This window comes from Tachyglossus aculeatus, chromosome 19 (assembly GCF_015852505.1).
Source record: "Tachyglossus aculeatus isolate mTacAcu1 chromosome 19, mTacAcu1.pri, whole genome shotgun sequence".
NCBI lineage: Eukaryota > Metazoa > Chordata > Mammalia > Monotremata > Tachyglossidae > Tachyglossus > Tachyglossus aculeatus.
Window position 1 is genome coordinate 5718653 of NC_052084.1, and position 19627 is coordinate 5738279.

General features: G+C 40.8%; 1 protein-coding gene across 5 annotated transcripts in view; it reads left to right on the plus strand.

Annotated features, from left to right (window-relative positions):
• CDC42BPA (CDC42 binding protein kinase alpha) overlaps positions 1–19627 on the plus strand; it is a 212196-nt gene that overhangs the window by 77202 nt on the left and 115367 nt on the right. For all 5 annotated transcript variants that reach the window (XM_038760800.1, XM_038760799.1, XM_038760801.1 and 2 more), the window contains exons 4-5: positions 3723–3818; positions 7466–7614. In XM_038760800.1, the coding sequence (XP_038616728.1) occupies positions 3723–3818; positions 7466–7614 (245 nt within the window). The remainder of the gene's footprint in view (positions 1–3722; positions 3819–7465; positions 7615–19627) is intronic.

The following is a 19627-nucleotide window of genomic DNA, read 5'->3' on the forward strand; positions in this document are numbered from 1 at the left end:
CTTAACTTCTCTGGGCCTCAGTTCCCTCATCTGTAAAATGGGGATGAAGACTGAGCCCCCCGTGGGACAACCTGATCACCTTGTAACCTCTCCAGTGCTTAGAGCAGTGCTTTGCACATAGTAAGTGCTTAATAAATGCCGTCATTATTATTATTATTATTACTTCCCAATTCATAAGCATTTATTGAAAGCTTCCTGTGTACAAAGCACTGGTAGATGATTGAAAACATACTGTATAATAAAGGAAAAAAGTATTAGTCAATCATTGGTATTTATTGAGCCCTTGCTGTGTGCTGAGCATTGTAATAAGCGCTTGGGAAGGTACACTACACTAGACATGATCCCCACCCACAAGGTGCTTATATTCTAAAGTAGATCCTGGGATCCTTGCCCTTGGGGAATTTATAATCTAATGGGGAGAGACAGGCAGGCACCAATTGTACATATAGAATATGAATAAAAGTGGAGCTGTAAGTATAACTGGTGAAAAAAAGCAAGCAAAAAATAATAAACGGAATGCTAAGGGTAACTGGTTGGATGTCCTGGCCAGGGGGAGGGGGCATTCATAAGGAAAATGCTGCTCAGAGGAGGTGGCTTTTCAGGAGGATTTTGTAGGTCAGGAGGAATATAGCGTGACAGATTTAAAAGGTGAAAGGTAAAGGAACTCCAGGCACCTTTAAGGATGAGAGCAACAGTCAGCAATGAGAGAATCAAAAGCGAAGTTATTTATATTCATCATCATCATCAATCGTATTTATTGAGCGCTTACTATGTGCAGAGCACTGTACTAAGCGCTTGGGAAGTACAAATTGGCAACACATAGAGACAGTCCCTACCCAACAGTGGGCTCACAGTGTAAAAGGGGGAGACAGAGAACAAAACCAAACATACTAACAAAATAAAATAAATAGAATAGATATGTACAAATAAAATAAATAAATAGAGTAATAAATATGTACAAACATATATACAGGTGCTGTGGGGAAGGGAAGGAGGTAAGATGGGGGGGATGGAGAGGGGGACGAGGGGGAGGGGGAAGCACTGTACTAAGCACTGGGAAAAACCCACGGGCGAGATGTAGACCCAGTCCCTGGCCCTCGCACAGTCGAAGAGTCAAGAGGGGGGAGACGGAGTTGGTGGCAAACTTAAGGAACGGCGGTGTCCCTCTGGGGGAGTCTATCTTGTTTGGAACGGTTCCCCGAGAAGCTCCTGGAGGAATTTCCCGGCTACGGCAAAATCTTCGGGTTTGCAGGTCCAGCTTGCTTTCTCCTCCTCACCAAACAGGGCAGCTTCACAGGGACAAGCCCATAAAAACCCCTGGGCATCTTGTATTTATCTCAACATTTAGTACAGTGCTTGACATTTAGTAAGTGCTTAACAAATACCACAATTATTCTATATAATTATTTATTAAAGAGGTATTGTGTCCCAGACACAATGAGATGGATTTACAAGGATTGTAGAAAATATGATTATGTACTCCAGGGATTAGCACAGGACTTGGCAAATAGTAAGTGCTTAATTATACTGTTATCCTCATCATTATGATAGTCATGTGAGTTGATAATCTCCTTGAGAGAATGAGGGGAGAACAAAGAGGAGATCCAAAAAAGCGTTTTATGTGATCAGCAGCTATATAGGGCTTCTTTGAGGAGATTGAACAGGAAATGGGAAATAGTTGGTCGCTGGAGCGTGGATGGAATCAACAGTAGATTTTTAGTATGGGGAAGACATATGGAGGAAAATACTTTCATTTTGGCCATTTTGTTTAGTGAGTGTTTTGGGGAAATAGCAGTACCAGCACAAAAATAAATGCAACATTTTTGTAGGTAGTGAGATGTTCGTGAAATTTTCCTTAAATGACTTTTTTACTGCCTACAACATTTCTGAGATTGCTTAGGTTAATATGTAATTAGTCCTTAAGAGTTGTTTTTTTCCTTGCCGCTCACAGCAGAACTTTCGGCAGTTAGTTTTAAATGCCTGTTTTCATTTAGTCTGTAACAAAGTTGGCCTTCCTTGCTGGCTACACAGTGTGTGTGTGTACACACACACACACACACACACACACTCTCTCTCTCTCTCTCTCTCTCTCTCTCTCTGTCTCTCGTCATAAAGCTGTGAAGGAATGATAATTAGCCGGAATTTTAAGGGGTTTGAAAGCTCTAGGAGAAGATGAAATTTAGTCATGTAGTGCTATTTACCTTGTAGACACTCAATAAGTACATGCTAATGGACTGTTAGAATTGAGTTAATAAATTCTATTTCCATAGATCCCAGAATATGAGAAGGACTATAGCTGTCTACTCTATAGATGAATTGTTCAGTCTTGAAGAAACCCATTTGGGATTATGGAGCTCACAGTTTAAATGCCTTGCACAGAAACAAACCCTCAAAACTATTTACAACCTTCACTTAATAGAAGGAAGTGCAGCTTTGAAATGTACTTTAAAAGAAGTACATTTAAAAATAGAATGGAATTTTATTGCTGCTTTTGTCTTATCTCATCTTACTTCTTGAAATGTGAAATTTAGGCCGGACTATAATTTCACCTAATTTTGAAAGAGTGCATAGTGTTATCTGATGAAATATTTTAAATTATTCTCTTTTTGAGAAAAATATACAATGAATCCAGGGTAAATAGAATTGTTTTACCATTGCTCATGGAAATCCACAGGAGCAATATGTCAGTTTAACTGCAAGTGCTTATAAATCAGCACTTCACCTCTCTGATTAAATGCCTGGAGCTCAATTCTTCCCTGTTTTGAAGGGTGGTGTCAATTAGGGGTGGCATGGGGCCAAGGACTCATAAAATCGAGCATAGTCACAATTTTTGTGGGTTCACAGTGTCTCTTCCCCAGTTTCTGCAAAACTGAACTTCAAGCACTTCAGAGTAGAGAATCAAGCAGTTATTTCCTGTTAATTTAGTCTAGTTACCATTGCCTTGCTGCTTTATAGATTAGTAACTATAGTTAACGCTTGTCTGTGTTTGAAGCTAGCCCTCGTGTATAATGTACTATATAAGTATATACTATGTTCCAACCACTATGCAAGGTGCTAAAAAAGATGTAAGATAATCAGATCAGAGATGATCCTTTGTCTTCTTGGGGCTCATAGTCCATGAGGGAGGGAGGAAGAGCAAGCATATCTTAGAGTTACATAGTGGAGAAGTTATTACTTGAGGTATGCTTGTATTCAGGATTTTGCCCTGTAGAGATTGTTGGCCCCTCAAATAATGATAATGATAATATTTGTCACACACTTGCTATGTGCCAGGCATTGTACTAAATGCTGGGATAGATACAAGATAAATCAAGTTAGATACAGCCCGTAGCCCAGTTGGGGTTCACAGTCTAAGAAGAAGAAAGGATAAGCATTGAATTCCCTTTGTACAGATGAGGAAACTGAAGCATGGAGAGATTAAGCGATTTGTCTAAATTCACACAGCAAGTAAGAGGTGAAGCTGGGATTAGAATTCAGGTCCTCTGGCTCCCAGGCCAGTGCTTTTTCCACCTGGCCACATGATGTCTGTAGCACATGGAAGAGTTCTCCAGCCCTCATGTTCACGATTAGACATACAGAAGAACCCTTGGTTGATAGAGTGCTAAAATACCTCAATAAACTTCAGAGGAAGATGTGGCACTGCTCCTCGTTTTCCATTTCACAAAATGCATGTCTTAGATGCTGATTTGCGGAAACTAATATTGAATTCTCTCCTCTTTCAGACAGCTTGTTTTCGAGAAGAGCGGGATGTTCTAGTGAATGGCGATAACAAGTGGATCACAACATTGCATTATGCCTTCCAGGATGACAATTACTTAGTGAGTATTACCTTTTTTTTTTTTTTTACTGTTTTAGATACAGTTTGCTGTGGCCAGTTGCTTAGAGTTAAAGTGGTGGATAAGACCGAAGCTTCGATGAATGAAGGGGGCTAGGGGCTTCTACAGCTTTAGTTCCACCGAAAAGCCTGGCTTTCCTGAGTACCTCTCGCAGTGGACTCCACACCAAAATGCGTATTCCATGACACCACACCCTGTCCACGTCTGAGACAAATCAACAACTCCACTTTATCAGAGAAATGACTTGTTTTCCCCAGGACACAAGCTGCTCATTCATTTGACACTTTAGAGGCCACAATTAAGGGCAGTGTAACTGGGATAAAGTGCAAAGCATCGTGTCTGTGTCTGAAAAATGGGAAGCCCAGTGTGTTCATTCAATCATATTTATTGAGCGCTTACTGTGTGCAGAGCACTGTACTAAGCACTTGTACTGGGAGCACCAGGGTGGTGAGTCAGGGATTGAGTCAAAATGGCAGGGGGCAGAATGTGAAGCTGTGGAAATTGTGGTTACTAATAAGAATATCTGGGTAGCCTAGATGGTAAACAAAACATTGAGCAGGGGCACTCAAAAACTGTGATAAGTGAGGGAAATGTGGGTCTAAAATATTTAGGATACATATTTTCCTTTTGCAGGAATTAGAACAACAAATTTCTTTAAGGATTATGTAGATCAACTTATGGAGGGATGAGAGACATACAAGTTTCCCACCCTATAATTTTGGATCATAATGCCTCATCCTAAATGTTTAGAAGTTATATAGGCAAGGGAACAGAAATGGTCTTTTTCAATGGTATTATAAAATGGTCTCAGTGAATTCCTTGGATCCTACAAGCCCTCTGATTAAGGTAAAAAAGTTTGTGTAGATTTCTTTTATTCTTTATTACTGGTATAAGAGTTCATATTTAAAGTGTTCCAAATTTGTGTCTCATGGATTGAGTTAAATTATATTTTAATGACTCCCCCTGCTGGTGTGGATGGTTTACTCAGTAATTCCTTAATGTCAGAAAATTGTTCTGAGGCGGGAAAAATTTTCCAATTTTGCTGTTAGCCTAGACGAAGGTACACATGCTTTTCCTTTGAAATATAGCTGAATTATTCCATCTCTCCACATGTAACATGTATGACAGCTTTACTTTTGTTTTGAAATTACCCAGTTGGAATCCCAGCGGTTGGTTTGCCCCACCTCAGCTGCTTTCTTTGGAACCCCCGAATCCCAACCCACCATTCAGTGGCTCCCGTGCCTGTTTCACTAGAAACTAGTAAGGGATGTCGGTACCTTTACTTAAGTTATTCCGAAGCTTAGTAGGGATCAAGGCAAGGGAAACCTTAAGATAGGTTTGAGTGTTTACTTAATTTCTAATAAATTAGTTTCTCACCTAAGCGGGGTACTCTCCAATAATGCTCAGACTGACAAGTAGAAAATGGAATCAAGGTGGAAGCAACAACCTAACAACCTGTGATGGTGCCCAACCTTCTGTATATCTGTGACACTTGGGCCTACCCCAAAGACCCATCCAGCTGCTGGAGAAAGTTCACCAGCACTTCTTAAGAGCCCTACTCAACATTCAAGGGCAGGGCAAGATTACCAACAACGAGGTCTTGGAAAACAGTCAACTCACTTGCCAGGCAGAGGACGTGAGAAGAATCAACAACAGCTAGTTCCCCAGGCTGCTGCTGCCCAGTGAACTGAAGGAGTCATTCACAAGCAGGGAAGGTGGAACAGACATTTTAAAGACATATGACTCCTGACTCCTCCACTTGTCTATTGTGTGATCAAGTGGGCAAGTCATTTCACTTCTCTGTGCCTCAGGTACCTTATCTGTAAAATGGGGATTAAGACTCAGCTCCATGTGGGACATAAACTGTGTCCAACCTATTTAGCTTGTATCTTCCCCCACTCTTAACGTATTTCCTGGCACATAGGAAGGGCTTAACAAATACCATTAAAAAATAATAGTAATAATAGTACAACTTTGTAAATGTTCAGTTTGGTTTGAAGCTTAATGCCTGTTGTCAGAAAAATATTAGCCTCCCAAAGGACACACTGGATTTCTTGTAGTACTTTTTATGTAAACATATTGGATAGCATACTGCCTTGGTAGAATATAGAGAGTGAAATAAGTTCTGTGTTTCCAGTGAAAATATTTTGTTGTGCTTTGGGTTTCTACAGTGTATAACTTTCCTCTTCAAATTTGTATCCAGTTGAAAATGCTCTTCCAACTCTGTGGAGCAGGTAATAATTACCTGCATGTATTCTAGAATATGTGTCCCCAGAGCATATCCATCCTTGTACAGCATGTTTTTTCCTTTTTTTTAATGGAATTTGTTAAGCACTTAGTATGTGCCAGGCACTGTTCAAAGCTCTGGGGTAGAGAGAAGATAATCATGTTGGACACAGTCCATGTCCCACATGGAGCTCTGTGTCTTAACCTCCATTATACAGATGAGGTAACTGAAGCACAGAGAAGTGACTTGTCCAAGGACACCCAGCAGTCAAGTGGAAAAGCTAGGATTAGAACTCAGATCCTGAGACTCCAAGGCCCATGTTCTTTCCACTAGGCCACACTACTCCTCAGATGACTATCTCCAAAACTGTCCATGATGTCCATAGCCTGCTGAGTTAGACGAATTTCTGGTGGATTACATAGGTTTCTGACACCAACTTCCAGGTTTCTCCGTTGTATCAAGTATGGCAGCATGGGATAAGGTGAATAGGACTGTACCTGGCCATATACTGCTTCTCTACTCCATTGGTCATAAGGAAAAGAGATGGGATATCTGTATTTCCAACTGGATTGGTCATAAAGTCATGGACTCATTTTAAGATTTTGAGATGATTCTTGGGGCAGTGTTATCTGGTACTTTACCAATTGCAAAGCTCTAGAAACCTACTTTTCTAATTTCCCCTGTTCCAGAACAGTCTTCTCCAATTTAGCCTTTATGCAGAGTGCCTCCTGGGACTTAAAATCCATATTTTTTCTGGGAAATCTTGGCAAGGTTGTTACACCTTGCATTTCTTCTGTATTGTTATGCTGCCAGGTTGCCAACTCTATTGCTTTTTGTTTTGAAGCTCACGTGAGGTGAGCTCTCTTCCTCCCTTCAAGGCCCTGCTGAGAGCTCACCTCCTCCAGGAGGCCTTCCCAGACTGAGCCCCTTCCTTCCTCTCCCCCTCGTCCCCCTCTCCATCCCCCCATCTTACCTCCTTCCCTTCCCCACAGCACCTGTATCTATGTGTATATGTTTGTACATATTTATTACTCTATTTATTTTACTTGTACATATCTATTCTATTTATTTTATTTTGTTAGTATGTTTGGTTTTGTTCTCTGTCCCCCCTTTTAGACTGTGAGCCCACTGTTGGGTAGGGACTATCTCTATATGTTGCCAATTTGTACTTCCCAAGTGCTTAGTACAGTGCTCTGCACATAGTAAGCACTCAATAAATACGATTGATGATGATGATGATGATATACAGATTTTTGATATGTGCTATGTGGCCTCTTTTAGGCGTTTCACTATACATCATTTTGCACCTCACTTTGGTTCCCTGGACCATTGACTGGGCCCCGGGACAACTAACACATTGTTTCTTTCAGTATCCACTGAGCAAATGTTTTTCCTTCTACAGTACCTGGTTATGGATTACTACGTTGGTGGAGATTTGCTTACACTGCTCAGCAAGTTTGAAGACAGGTTGCCTGAGGACATGGCTCGCTTTTACTTGGCAGAGATGGTGATAGCAATTGATTCGGTTCATCAGCTTCATTATGTCCACAGGTAAGGAAAGCAGGCTGTGCAGTGGGGAGGTACCTTTAAGATCAGGCGCCCTATCTGCATATTGTTCAAGTATTCCACAGTTCAGTGACTGCAGGGCAAATAGATGCTGCAGTGAACAAATCTGACATTTTATTCAGAGCTCTTGAGATGACTTAAACAGAACTGGGGCTTTTGGAACATGGAAAGTAATGTACTTTTTTGTCATTAAATTGTTTAGCAGAACATATTGGATAATGTGTGTTTTTTGTTTCTTTGACAGAGCTGCATTGTCAGGGCATGCAGGTCATACATAGCACATGATGAACCAGAAATATAAAAACAGGCCAGTAACACCATGCAGTAAAATGACTGCCTATTCCATTTTCAGTGGATCGAGTTCACGATACTTACATTCTTGGGACAAGGCAGCATGATCTCACGTTATGCTGTTTAAATGCAGCATATATTTTCACCATTATCCTGACTTTTAAAGTGTTGGCAGAGCCAAATCTTAGGAATGCAGCTCCCCACGTGTTGAGTTAAAATAACTAAGTGCGTGCCCAGAGAGTGTCTTGAAGACAGAAGAAGAAGGATCTTGGTGCCCTACAATCTCATGGCTGCTGTGGAGTGTTGGGTGGATGGTGGGCAGGAACAAAAATAGATCAGTGGCAACAACAGCCATCATCTCTAACTCAACAACAAAGAGCAGTGGTTTTGTTACTGCTGTCCTGTTTTCCATCCCTCCTAAAGTATATGATAGGGAAGCTGTGAAAGTCCCTGCTGTGGACTCCAGTTACAGATTTTTAAATGCCATGGTCTGATGCTGTTCTTTCTACATGGCTTACTTGAAAATGTATAGCAATCCACTAGTTTCCTCTGCACATGGGCACTCAATGGATATTATTGGTGTATTCTTCTGGGTACATGGTAATAATAGTAACATTGGTATTTTTTAAGTGCTTATTATGTGCCAAGTACTGGACTAAGTGCTGGGGTAGATATAAGATAATCAGGTCGCACATGGAGCTCACAGTCTATGTAGGAGGGAGAATAGGTTTGAATCTCCAATACGCAAATGAAGGAACTGAGGCACAGAGAAGTGACTTGTCCAAGGTCACACAGCAAATAAGCCGTAGAGCCAGGATTAGCATCCAGATCCTCTGAGTCTCAGGCTCGTGCTTCTTCCACTAGGCCATGTTGCTGATGAGCTTCTTCTACAATAAAAAAGATTCAGTGTGTGAAGAAGTGATATTTAAATCAAGTTCTGTTGAGAATTCAATAACATGGCAGTTTTAGGTAAAAGTTGTTGTAAATAGTTTTAATTGAAAATTGAGTCATTTAGATTAGCCTTGTTTTTGGGGATTTTTTTAATGAAAAGCACATTTTAAAGAGTATTTTAAATGTCGAGGTCCCTGCTCGCTGTCACAGCCACAGGATTATTTACTATATGAACCTTCCTTTTATCCTAGTCACGAGTCTATGTGAATTACAAACTGTTATAGTTCAGCAGTACTGGTCTGAGTGCTAGGTGTTTGATTTTTGTTTCCATTGGTTTTCATACAAGGTTTGCCCTTTGCTGTTCTGTACAGATAACACTTAGGGAGAATTGACAACATAATGTTTCTATTTGTGTCGACAGTTGTACACATTTCAAAATTCTCAGTCATCTTAGTGATTGAGGAGATGTACCAAAGGGGTGGTGTGTATGGTTGATAAAAGGGAAGTTGATCTCAGTTTTAGCGTACAGTGCGCGAGGCAGGCGTTTTGGATACCATCTTCAGACTGCTGATGTTTGGACCTTAATTGATTTCTGTATAAAATTTAGGTGCATAATTGCCCCTTGCTGGCATGCCTTGACATTTATTAAGTGCTTTCACAGGACACTGGATTAAATGCTACCCAAAATTATGAGAATATTGATTCAGACATGAACCCTTTTCTCATAATCTGGAGATTGATCCCAAGGAAAAAATAATGAAGCAAATTCAGTACCAAACAATAATTCAGTAAGAACAACAATAATACCATGGATACATAGAGAGCTTTTTCTCCCAAACATGTTTCCATCAGTGATCTCATTTTGTCTTCCAAGTATTTCCCTGTGCGATAGGGAGGGGCACTGTGTATTATTTCCCATTTTCTATAGGAGCAAACAAGCTTGTTGAGTTCAAGTAATAATTGTGTTTGTTAAGTGCTTACTATGTGCAAAGAACTATACTCAGCAATGGGATACTTAGAATGCACTAAGATCAGGCACCATCTCTATCCCACAAGGGGTCATGGCCCACGGGGAGGGAGAGCAGTTACTAAATTCGCATTTTACAGTTAAGGAACCTGAGGCACAGACACCTGAAGTGACTTGCCCAAGTTCCCACAGCAGGTAAGTGGTGGGGCTGGGATTAAAACCTATGCCTTCTGACTCACAGGCACATGCTCTTTCCAGTAGGCTACACTGCTTCTCTCAACCTCTCCTGACCCCAGACCCACGCTCTTTCCTTTAGGCCTTGCTGCTTCTCCGGACTTCTCCTGACTCCCATCACCATGTTGTTTTCCACTAGAACAAATGGCCTCCTCTAACAACAGACCATAAGAGGGGTTAGTTATCAGACTCTTCATTGCTTCAGGCATTGCCATTCACGTTGAAGTCAGGTTGAGAAGCAGTGTGGCCTGGTGGGTAGAGCACGGACCTGGGAATCAGAAGGACCTGGGTTCTTATTCCGACTCCACCACTTGTCTGCTGTGTGACTGTGTCACTTCCTCTTTGCCTCAATTACGGGGATTAAGACTGAGCCCCATGTGGGACATGGACTGTGTCCAACATGATTATCTTCTCTCTACCGCAGAGCTTAGAACAGTGCCTGGCACATAGTAAGTGCTTAACAAATACAATTAAAAATTAGTCATCCCAACTGTCCCAACATTCCAAATGTTTACAAGATGGATTTCCTCCCATACCCTCTTCCACTACGGTGGGGGTGGGCTGGGAGCTTACAAAGGTGACACCGACCCCTCGCCCATGTCCTGCCTCTGGCGTGGAACACCTCCCTCCTCAAATCTGACAGTTACTCTCCCCTCCTTCGAAGCCTTATTGAAGGCACATCTCCTCCAGGAAGCCTTACCTGACCAAGCCCCCCTTTCTCCTTCTACCACTCCCTTCTGCGTCTCCCTGATATGTTCCCGTTGTTCTTCCCCCGTCCCAGCCCATAAAAATTATGTATGTATCTGTAATTTTGTTTATATTAATGTCTGTTTATTGTATTGTACTCTCCCAAGTGATTAGTACAGTGCTCTGCAAACAGTAAGTATTCAATAAATATGATTGAATGAATGTATGAAATGAGGTGATGTAGAGCTGGCAGGGGACAGGGGCCTCTTCCTTGGAGTCCTGTCCTTCTCCAATGTAATTATCTCATCTAGCCCAACATTTAATATGGGGCTGGGCACCTAATAAGGATTTAACAAGTACTATAAAAAAAAGTCAGTAAATGTGCACATTTGTATGATACATCCTATCATTCAGAAGACGCAGTAAGTAACTTGAAGCTTGTTGCCAAAGAAAAAGTCTCTCGTAAAGATTATAAGAAAGCAAGAATTAGCAGGTGGCCCTGAAATGACTTTCAGAGGCTCGCAGTTGTAGTATTTGAAAGGCAAATACTTGTGCCAGCAGTATTCTTTTATTGTAAAGATTGCACTGTGAGCCACCTTTGAACAAAAATGGAAAAGATATACAGCTGTAGAATGGAAAGGTGATATATTGTGTTAATAGAAACCAAACAATAAAACAGTAATTAGATTGGAAGTTAATCACAATTATTTATTGAGTGCCAGTATTAAATGTTTGGTATTGTACAATAGCCTTAGTTGACATCATCCATGTCCTCACGAAGCCCCACTTTTTTTATTTTGCTGTGCATAGCGAACGCTTTCTAACAGGAAGTCAGGCCGGTAAGATATGAAGATAACCAGATTAGATCATTATTACACATTGTCTAGAGTACAATAGGATCAAATCTTTATCCGTTATCTCTAAGCTGGCAGCAGTTGTGGGGGCTCTGATGCTCTCAACAAATTCATAATGCATTTGTTTTTCTGAGTTTAAAAAATGATTAGCTTTTTCTGTCAAGTGAAAATCAGATCTGAATTTTGGATTGCCAGGATACAAATTGATGAGGGTTGTGGACTTCATCAGAATCAGAGGGGTGTTAACCTGATCCTTACAGCAATACTGTGAAGTAGGTGGAGTCTTGTTTAATCTGTGTTCTGTAGCCACATTTGAGGATACTGCCAGGGACCTTAAAGCCAGTGTTAAAATGCAATTCTGATCTATGGGGTAAACTCAGCTCATCCGGCTGAGAGCAGCACCCAAAGTCCCCGAATCAAAACTAGAAGAGCATTAAAACTGATGGTTTATATATATATATATATATATATATATATATATATATATATATATAAAACTGATGGTTGGACTCAGTGGACACACGCTTAAGAAGTCCACATCATCATTATCATCAATGGTATTTGTGCACGTACTGTATGCAGTGCACTGCACTAAGCACGTGGGAGAGTACTATACAACAAGCTTGGTAGGCATATTAGACTGTGAGCCCGTTGTTGAGTAGGGACCATCTCTGTATGTTGCCAACTTGTACTTCCCAAGCGCTTAGTACAGTGCTCAGCACATAGTAAGTGCTCAATAAATACGATTGAATGAATGAATAAATCCCCAGTAAGGGATTAGAACAGGCCTGGCAGACCCAGTTCTGGTTCCATGTGCTTCCACAGATCAGGCTTTGACTATAATCTCTCAAGAGCTGAGTTTGGTGCTCTGCACATAGTAAGGGCTCAGTAAATACCTTTGATCGATTGATTCTGTTCGGGGAGACTTGACTTACGCGTGAAGGATGTTGGGTTAGGAGTGGCGTCGGCTTTACTGAGGGCACATGGTCTAACCACTCTGTGTTTGGACAGAACGGAGGGGCAGGAGCGAAGGGGAGAACTTTCCTTCCTCCGTATCTCCAGAGAAGTTGATGGAGGATTCAGCGCTCCTCCCCAGAGCGGTGGGAAGAATCCATATTTGCAGGTGTTTAAAATGTGAGACTATCTGAAGTATTTTCCTGCTGCTTCATAGAGCAGGGGCTGTAAAAGATCTTTTTTGGGTAACAGGTTCACTCAGGGAATACCCTTTAAATGCTTCGATGCTACAAAACCTATTTTTCATTTGCTGATCTGAGGAGTTGCCACCGTAAGGGTGTGTCCTTCAGTTCCTGATCATTTGTTTGCTTAAGTGGAAAATTTTGGAGTACACACTACTTGGAAGATTTAGCGGCATTGGGTAATGTGTTTGAGTCAGGTTGACTCAAGTATGAACCAAACGTTCCGGGTTTTAGTAGTAATCTACAATTGTGGGTTGAAAAAAAACATAATGTATTTTTTAAGTTTGTATAACAAACTGGCGACAGTCTTATTTGCCAACATTAATTTGCCAGAAATGCCAAAGGATTAGAGACCCTGAATGCTGCTAAAATGAAGAAAAAAACTGCATATCATCATCAATGCAGAGCACTATACTTAGCGCTTGGGAGAAGACAATACAACAGAGTTGGTATACAAGCTTCCTGCCCCAGTGAACTTACAGTCTACATTTGGTTTATGCATTCATTTGATTATGTGAAAAATTGTATTATGTTTCGTTATTTTGAAGGCAAATGCATTTTTGGGATTGCTTAGTAAGGTACATAGCTGCTTATGGATAACTCTGGATAAACATTTTCACTAATTGGCACTTTGAGTACTACTTTGGGAGTGGTTTTGGTTTGATTATTAGGGCCACTGTTTATTTGCTGGTCATCACCAAGTTAATAATACTTTACTGTAAAAGGGGCACACTGTATCTCCAAACTGAGGAACCTCACACTACTTAGTAGTAACCATTCTGAATGATGAATCTTGGCCATGCCATGTGCCTACTGTGTGACCATAGACAAGTCACTAACCTTCTCTGCACTTCAGTTTCCTCATGTGTAAAAGGGAGATGAAATACTTATTCTTCTATTTAAACTGTGAACCCCATGTGGAGTAGGGACTGTGTCCATCATGATATTTACCCCCAGTACTCAGTACAGTCCTGACACATAGTAAATCAATCTATCAATGACATTTATTAAGCATGTGCAGAGCACTATATTAAGCACTTGGGAGAATACGGTTCAACAGAGTTAGCAGACACATTCCCTGCCTACAACGAGGTTGCGGTATGGAGGGGGAGACAGACATTAATATAATTGCATCTTGTTTTTATTCATTTTATGAAGGAAAATAAGTGTTAGTCTGCAGTCAGGAAGGGGTTCGATGCAGAAATATGAAGGCTTTAATTGGTGGTAGTGAAATGACTCAATCCTTTCAGAAGAAACTTTCCATTCCATTTCATGATGTGGGCTGGGCCAACTGCTGCGTTTTTTGTTTTGTTTTGTTTTCGTGCATTGGGGCCCCATTGTGTGAATGATTGATCCATCGATTCTGTGTGCACCGTGGGCCTACTGACCATTTGGAAATGGTGTAGCTCTAGATTATGCCCATTAGGAAAAGAAGTGTGCCCTCTGCGTTTTCCAATTCAAAAGTGAAAAGTTTTTTTGGAATTGATACCTTCTCTGAAATATACTGAATTTCTCCAGATATAAGATGTAGCTTTTAATAACAACAATAATAATAATTGTGGTATTTGTTAAACATGTGCCAGGCTAAGTGCTGGGGCGGATTCAAGCAAGTTGGGGTGGACACAGTCCCTGTCCCACATGGGGCTCACAGTCTTAACCCCCATTTTACAGATGAGGTAACTGAGACCCAGAGAACTGAAGTGACTTGGCCAAGGTCACACAGCTGACAAGTGATGGATTAGAACCCAGGTCCTTCGGACTCTCAGGCCCATGCTCTATCCAGGAGGCCACACTGCTTCCTGAAGAGCCCCGGTGTGAGAGTCAGTATTTAAAAAGTGCCCTCACCTGCTGAATTCTCAGTGGAGTATCTTGTGTCTCACTGCCTCGCTCATACTTCCTCTGTCATTGGATTTAGGGCACTAGGAGCGACTCTCAGGTATTGTCCTTGAGATTATCGGATGCAGGGGTGTTCAAAGCCTGTGCTGAGTTTGTTTTGGATCACATCCACATATCACCAAACAAATCTAAAACAAGCACTCTGTCACAATGGAGTTCTTCACTTCCAAACCTGACCTACTAAGTGGACACCCAAATAGAATTTACTCAAGTTGCTTAAACACATAGTCTTTTAGTAAAAATGACCCCAGTTGTGTTATAGGTGGGTTTCCAGGGAGCATTTTGGTCCCGTATCCAGCCGTAAAGATGATTTCTAAAGTCTCCTTCTTTCATTGTCATTATATTTGTAACTTCCACTTCACTTCATGGTCAACTTAACGGATCACTGGCACTAGACTAAAGGCTGTTCTTTTCCCCTTGCCACATTTCAGGCGCTCATAAATGGTTTTCAGTTGGCCAGCAGTTACAAACTATAAAACCCGGAAATAACATTCAACATTGGGTTTCAGTTTGCAGCCTAGAGAAGTCCTTTGTGCAGTGTTAAAACTGTAAGGAACTTTAAGAGTATTTCAATTTCAATTCTAAAGTTAGAACTGGCTTTGACCTCATCTGTTCTGAATGCTTTATTTTCATAGATTTAATAATTTGGAATTATGCCTTCCTCTCCAAAGAGCTGAAACTTGGTAATACAAAATTCCCCATCCTTCCCTTACATAACTTTAAAAAAAGAAATCGTTTGGCAGGAAATGAGGAATAATTCCCAAATCTTAAATGCATGCTAGGCATGAAAGATTATCCTTTGCTCTCCAACTCTAATTTGAAAATAGCCCAAATGTAATTTTCTAAATTGAAATAAGCAGAGTCTGAAAGTCTTGTAGCCAACTGTTGATAAAAGACCGTTTGCTTTTCAAACTCTAGCCAGGTGGCAATGCGTTCCATTGGTTTCATTGTGACAGATCATGGATTCTTAGAGCTGAAGGAACTTGAAGAAGTCAGTTATTCCAGGGAGAACTACACCTAAACAATTCACGACAGGTGGCTGCATGTTCTGATTTTTAAAGAGCTCAGTGGAGTGACATTCCACATAATCCTTCCTCATAGTCTGGTTCAGTATTAAATTTCCATTGTGGTCAAGAACTACTTTCTTGAATCTAAATGAAATCTCCTGGGCTGCAGTTTAGCTCATTTCTTTTAATTCTGCCCCCTGAGTTCACCTGATTAACGCCCTCCTTAAAATAAACTCTCATGGACTTGTAATGGGTTTTCATTTTGCAGCCTTCTTTTTCCTAGACTAAATAACCTAAGCCCGTAATCTGATTCTCTATTCTTTTAATAATCAGTGTGGTTATTTTTCATCAATCTCTGATTTCTTCCCATCCTCCATAAATTGAGATACTCTATTGAAGGCTATACTAATAACTCCCGCAGAATTATTCTCCAGCTCCCACAGGTTATACTGTTGAAATATATCCCAGTTTTTTAAAATGCAGGTAATAGCAACTCTGTAATTGAAGTTGAGGCTCCCCCTCTCCCTGCACCCCCAGCCACCTCAAGACTTTATTTACGACACTTTTCCTCATCATGCACCTGCATAGTGCATGTGTTGTCCCCAAGTGTTCAATCCTTAACTTGCTCTTGCCTCTCTGGTCATTTTAAATGATCCTCCTAATTTTTAAGGCATTAGCTATTCACACGCAGTCAACTCTGTTATTATTACTGAGTATATGGACTGATTCTGCTATGCAATGAAAGAAGAAATGATTTCAGGACACCATTTGAACGATCTCCCAAAGTTAAAACTAAACCACTGTAAGACAGCCTGCACCTTTCTTTGGCTGGAAGAGTATGAATGGCTTACCAATCAATCAATCAATCAATCAATCATATTTATTGAGCGCTTACTGTGTGCAGAGCACTGTACTAAGCGCTTGGGAAGTACAAGTTGGCAACATATAGAGGCGGTCCCTACCCAACAGTGGGCTTACAGTCTAGAAGGGGGAAGAAACAACTCAAGCGCATGCCCTGCAGGCAGTGGAACCTACTACTGTTCCCCTCCTAGCCATTGGTGTCGAGCAATGCTTATCCCGAATGGCATGGGACCAGAAAAGGTGTACTACTGGATTTTCATGGGCAGAATATGAAAGTGCGCAAGAGATCTTTAAAGGGGTACAGTTTTCACTCCATGAGAAGCATAGTTTTTGAAACAAAAGACATTTGTACTGGTTTGGTGGCATGACTTTTCTATTTTTTACCACCAAACTTTAAGATGTTTTTAATGGAATCTTTCTAACGTGTTAGAAAAATTTCCAGGACTGTATTTGAGTCAGATGGGGACAGGCCAGTTGAATACCTGACTGGCCACTAGAATGCCAGACCTTTGGGCACCCAAGGTAATGTAGAAAACTAGAGGGTTTTAACTATATACATTCTGCAACTAGGGATTCACCACTTGTTTTCTAATTAAATCTGCATATTACTCTTAATGCTATACTCTGTGTCACTTTGGAGAGAGGATGCTGTGGGAAGGGAATGTACCTACCAAATCCATTGTATTGTTCTCTCCCAAGTGCTTAGTTCAGTGCTCTGTACACAGAAAGCACTCAATTAATACGATTGACTGACTGACTGACTGACTAATGCCTACCGGTTAAACTTTTACAGAATTGTCGCATAAGGCACAAATCTGTGTCAAGTAGCTATTTTGAATAAGGGAAACGTTTTCCTTAAAGAGCTGTTGCTAAAACTAAGCTTTACGCCCACAGCACTTATCGAACAAATAACTAATACCATGTTCTTGTGGTAGAAAAAGCTGCCAAGATCTTATATTAACTTTTCACTTTTATAGTGCAACACTATTGAAAGAGATCAGTTGTTTTTGTTTTTGTAAAAATCAATCAGAATTTTTAGGATACTTAGTAAAAGCGTACTAGCCTTTAGGTCTTTTCAACTGAGCTGGCTTTTTTGGGAGAGGGAAATAATAAACAAGAAAGTCCTAATGTTAAAGCAGGGACAGCTGCTTTCTGCTTCCGACCGGGTTTTAGATGGCACAATTGGTGTTATTTTTAGCCACAGTCTAATCTCAACAAGGGAAGAACAAAAGTGTCCAATATTAAAGTACGTTAACCCACATTATAATGTTTTCTCATCATCTGAGCTTTTATAACACATTCCTGCTAGGATTATTGCTTTTTCTGGTATTCCCTAGAGTGTAAACTTCTTAAGGGCAGGGAAAGTGTCCACCAATTCCGTTGTACAGTACTTTTCTAAATGCTTAGTACAGTGCTCTGCATACATGCTCATCTGGCATATTTTTTTCTTACCTTCTTTGCTTTAATTTGAAAGAATATTCCCTTTGACCTTTCAAGGTGATGAAGGATCAACCAAGAGGCACTTGGTAAAATGTGTGCCATACTCATGCCTGATAAATGAAACACTCAGTAAATAAATAGTATTTATGGAGCATCTACCATTTGTACAGTAGTATAATAACCACTTGGGAAAGTACAATAAAATTGGCAGTCATAACTCATGCCCTTAGGATGCTTACAATTGTAGAAGGAGCCCTGGGTTGTTTCACAAAATCATTCAAAAAAGAATGATCCTAAAAGCATTTTTTCTCTAGTTTGTTCTGTTGAACCGTATTTCAAGGGAAGATTTTTCAATTCTTAATCTGTTTGGAGTATTTCTTTATAGCCTTACCAGACATACAGTGAACCTCCAGTGGGTACAGTAGTTGCACTCCTGGAAAAGTTTTATGAATCATTGAGACAATTAGAAATCTGGAGTAAAGTTCTTAAAGGTCCTGGTTTTTCATAATAATTAAACTATCATTTTTGAACAATAAATGGCCAAGCCACCGGACTATTTTAGTAGCTTTCTTATATAAAACTTTTAGAGTATTTGCTGAAAAGGAGGCCAGTTCTCTGTTTGCCTTTTCCCCTGTTCATCTCCTGCCTACTTTTTTATTTAGTTTGTCAAACCCTCTCATGGAGGTTAGTAGATTTACTGGTTGATTCTTCTAGAGCCAATGTTTTGTGTGGTATTTTATTACACATTTATGCTGACAGATGTGTTCTTAAGAAAAAATGTTATTAGCAAAAATTAGCCTTTGTGAACTCTTGTTGTATTGGAAAATAAGGGATACCCTCCCACTGCTTCCACTTAATAGGTTTAAGCCACTATACTTGACTATCTCTCCCTGGACCCCAGATTTCCAAGTGCTCATTCACCCAAGCACTAGCAATAATACTAATAATTGTAGTATTTGTTAAGACCTTACTGTGTGCCAGGCTCTGTATTAAACTCTGGGGTGGATACAAGCAAATTGGGTTGGACACAGTCTCTGTCCCGCATAGGGCTCACCGTCTCATTCCCTATTTTACAGATGAGGTAACTGAGGCACAGAGAAGTGAAGTGACTTGCCCAAGGCCACACAGCAGACACATGGCCCATGACCTTGGACTCCCAGGCCTGTGCTCTATCCACTATGGCATGTAGCCATCTCTTTTCTAGTAGCTCAGCACACAACCGTCTTCATCCTCCTTATCATCACTAACATGTATTGGCCAGTTCAGTGGGGGATGAAGGTATACAAGGCTCTTGAGATTGCCTTTTATTTAATTTCTATACAGTCTTGACCCAAAAGGCGCTTGCAGTAAAAGGAATGGGGAACACAAGCCTAGAAATGGTATTCAGCATTGTAAACCCCCAAACAAGTACTGGTTAGCATGTCTACTCAGTGTAGTAAAGTCAACCCCCCTCCAACCAACTCTTCCTGTTTCTTCCCTGCTTCCCGAGCCCAGAAACCAGTTCCACTATTCCCAAGTTTTTCCAGGCACTCTTTGCTTGTCCTTCACCCCTGAAGGACGGTTTTAAAACTGTGGCAGCAGACAGTGTGGTGGTGGAGGGACCCCAAACACACTAGCCCTGGGGGAAGTCAAGGCCGCAAACAGAATGCGGCAGGGGTTGGGGTGGGGGCACCT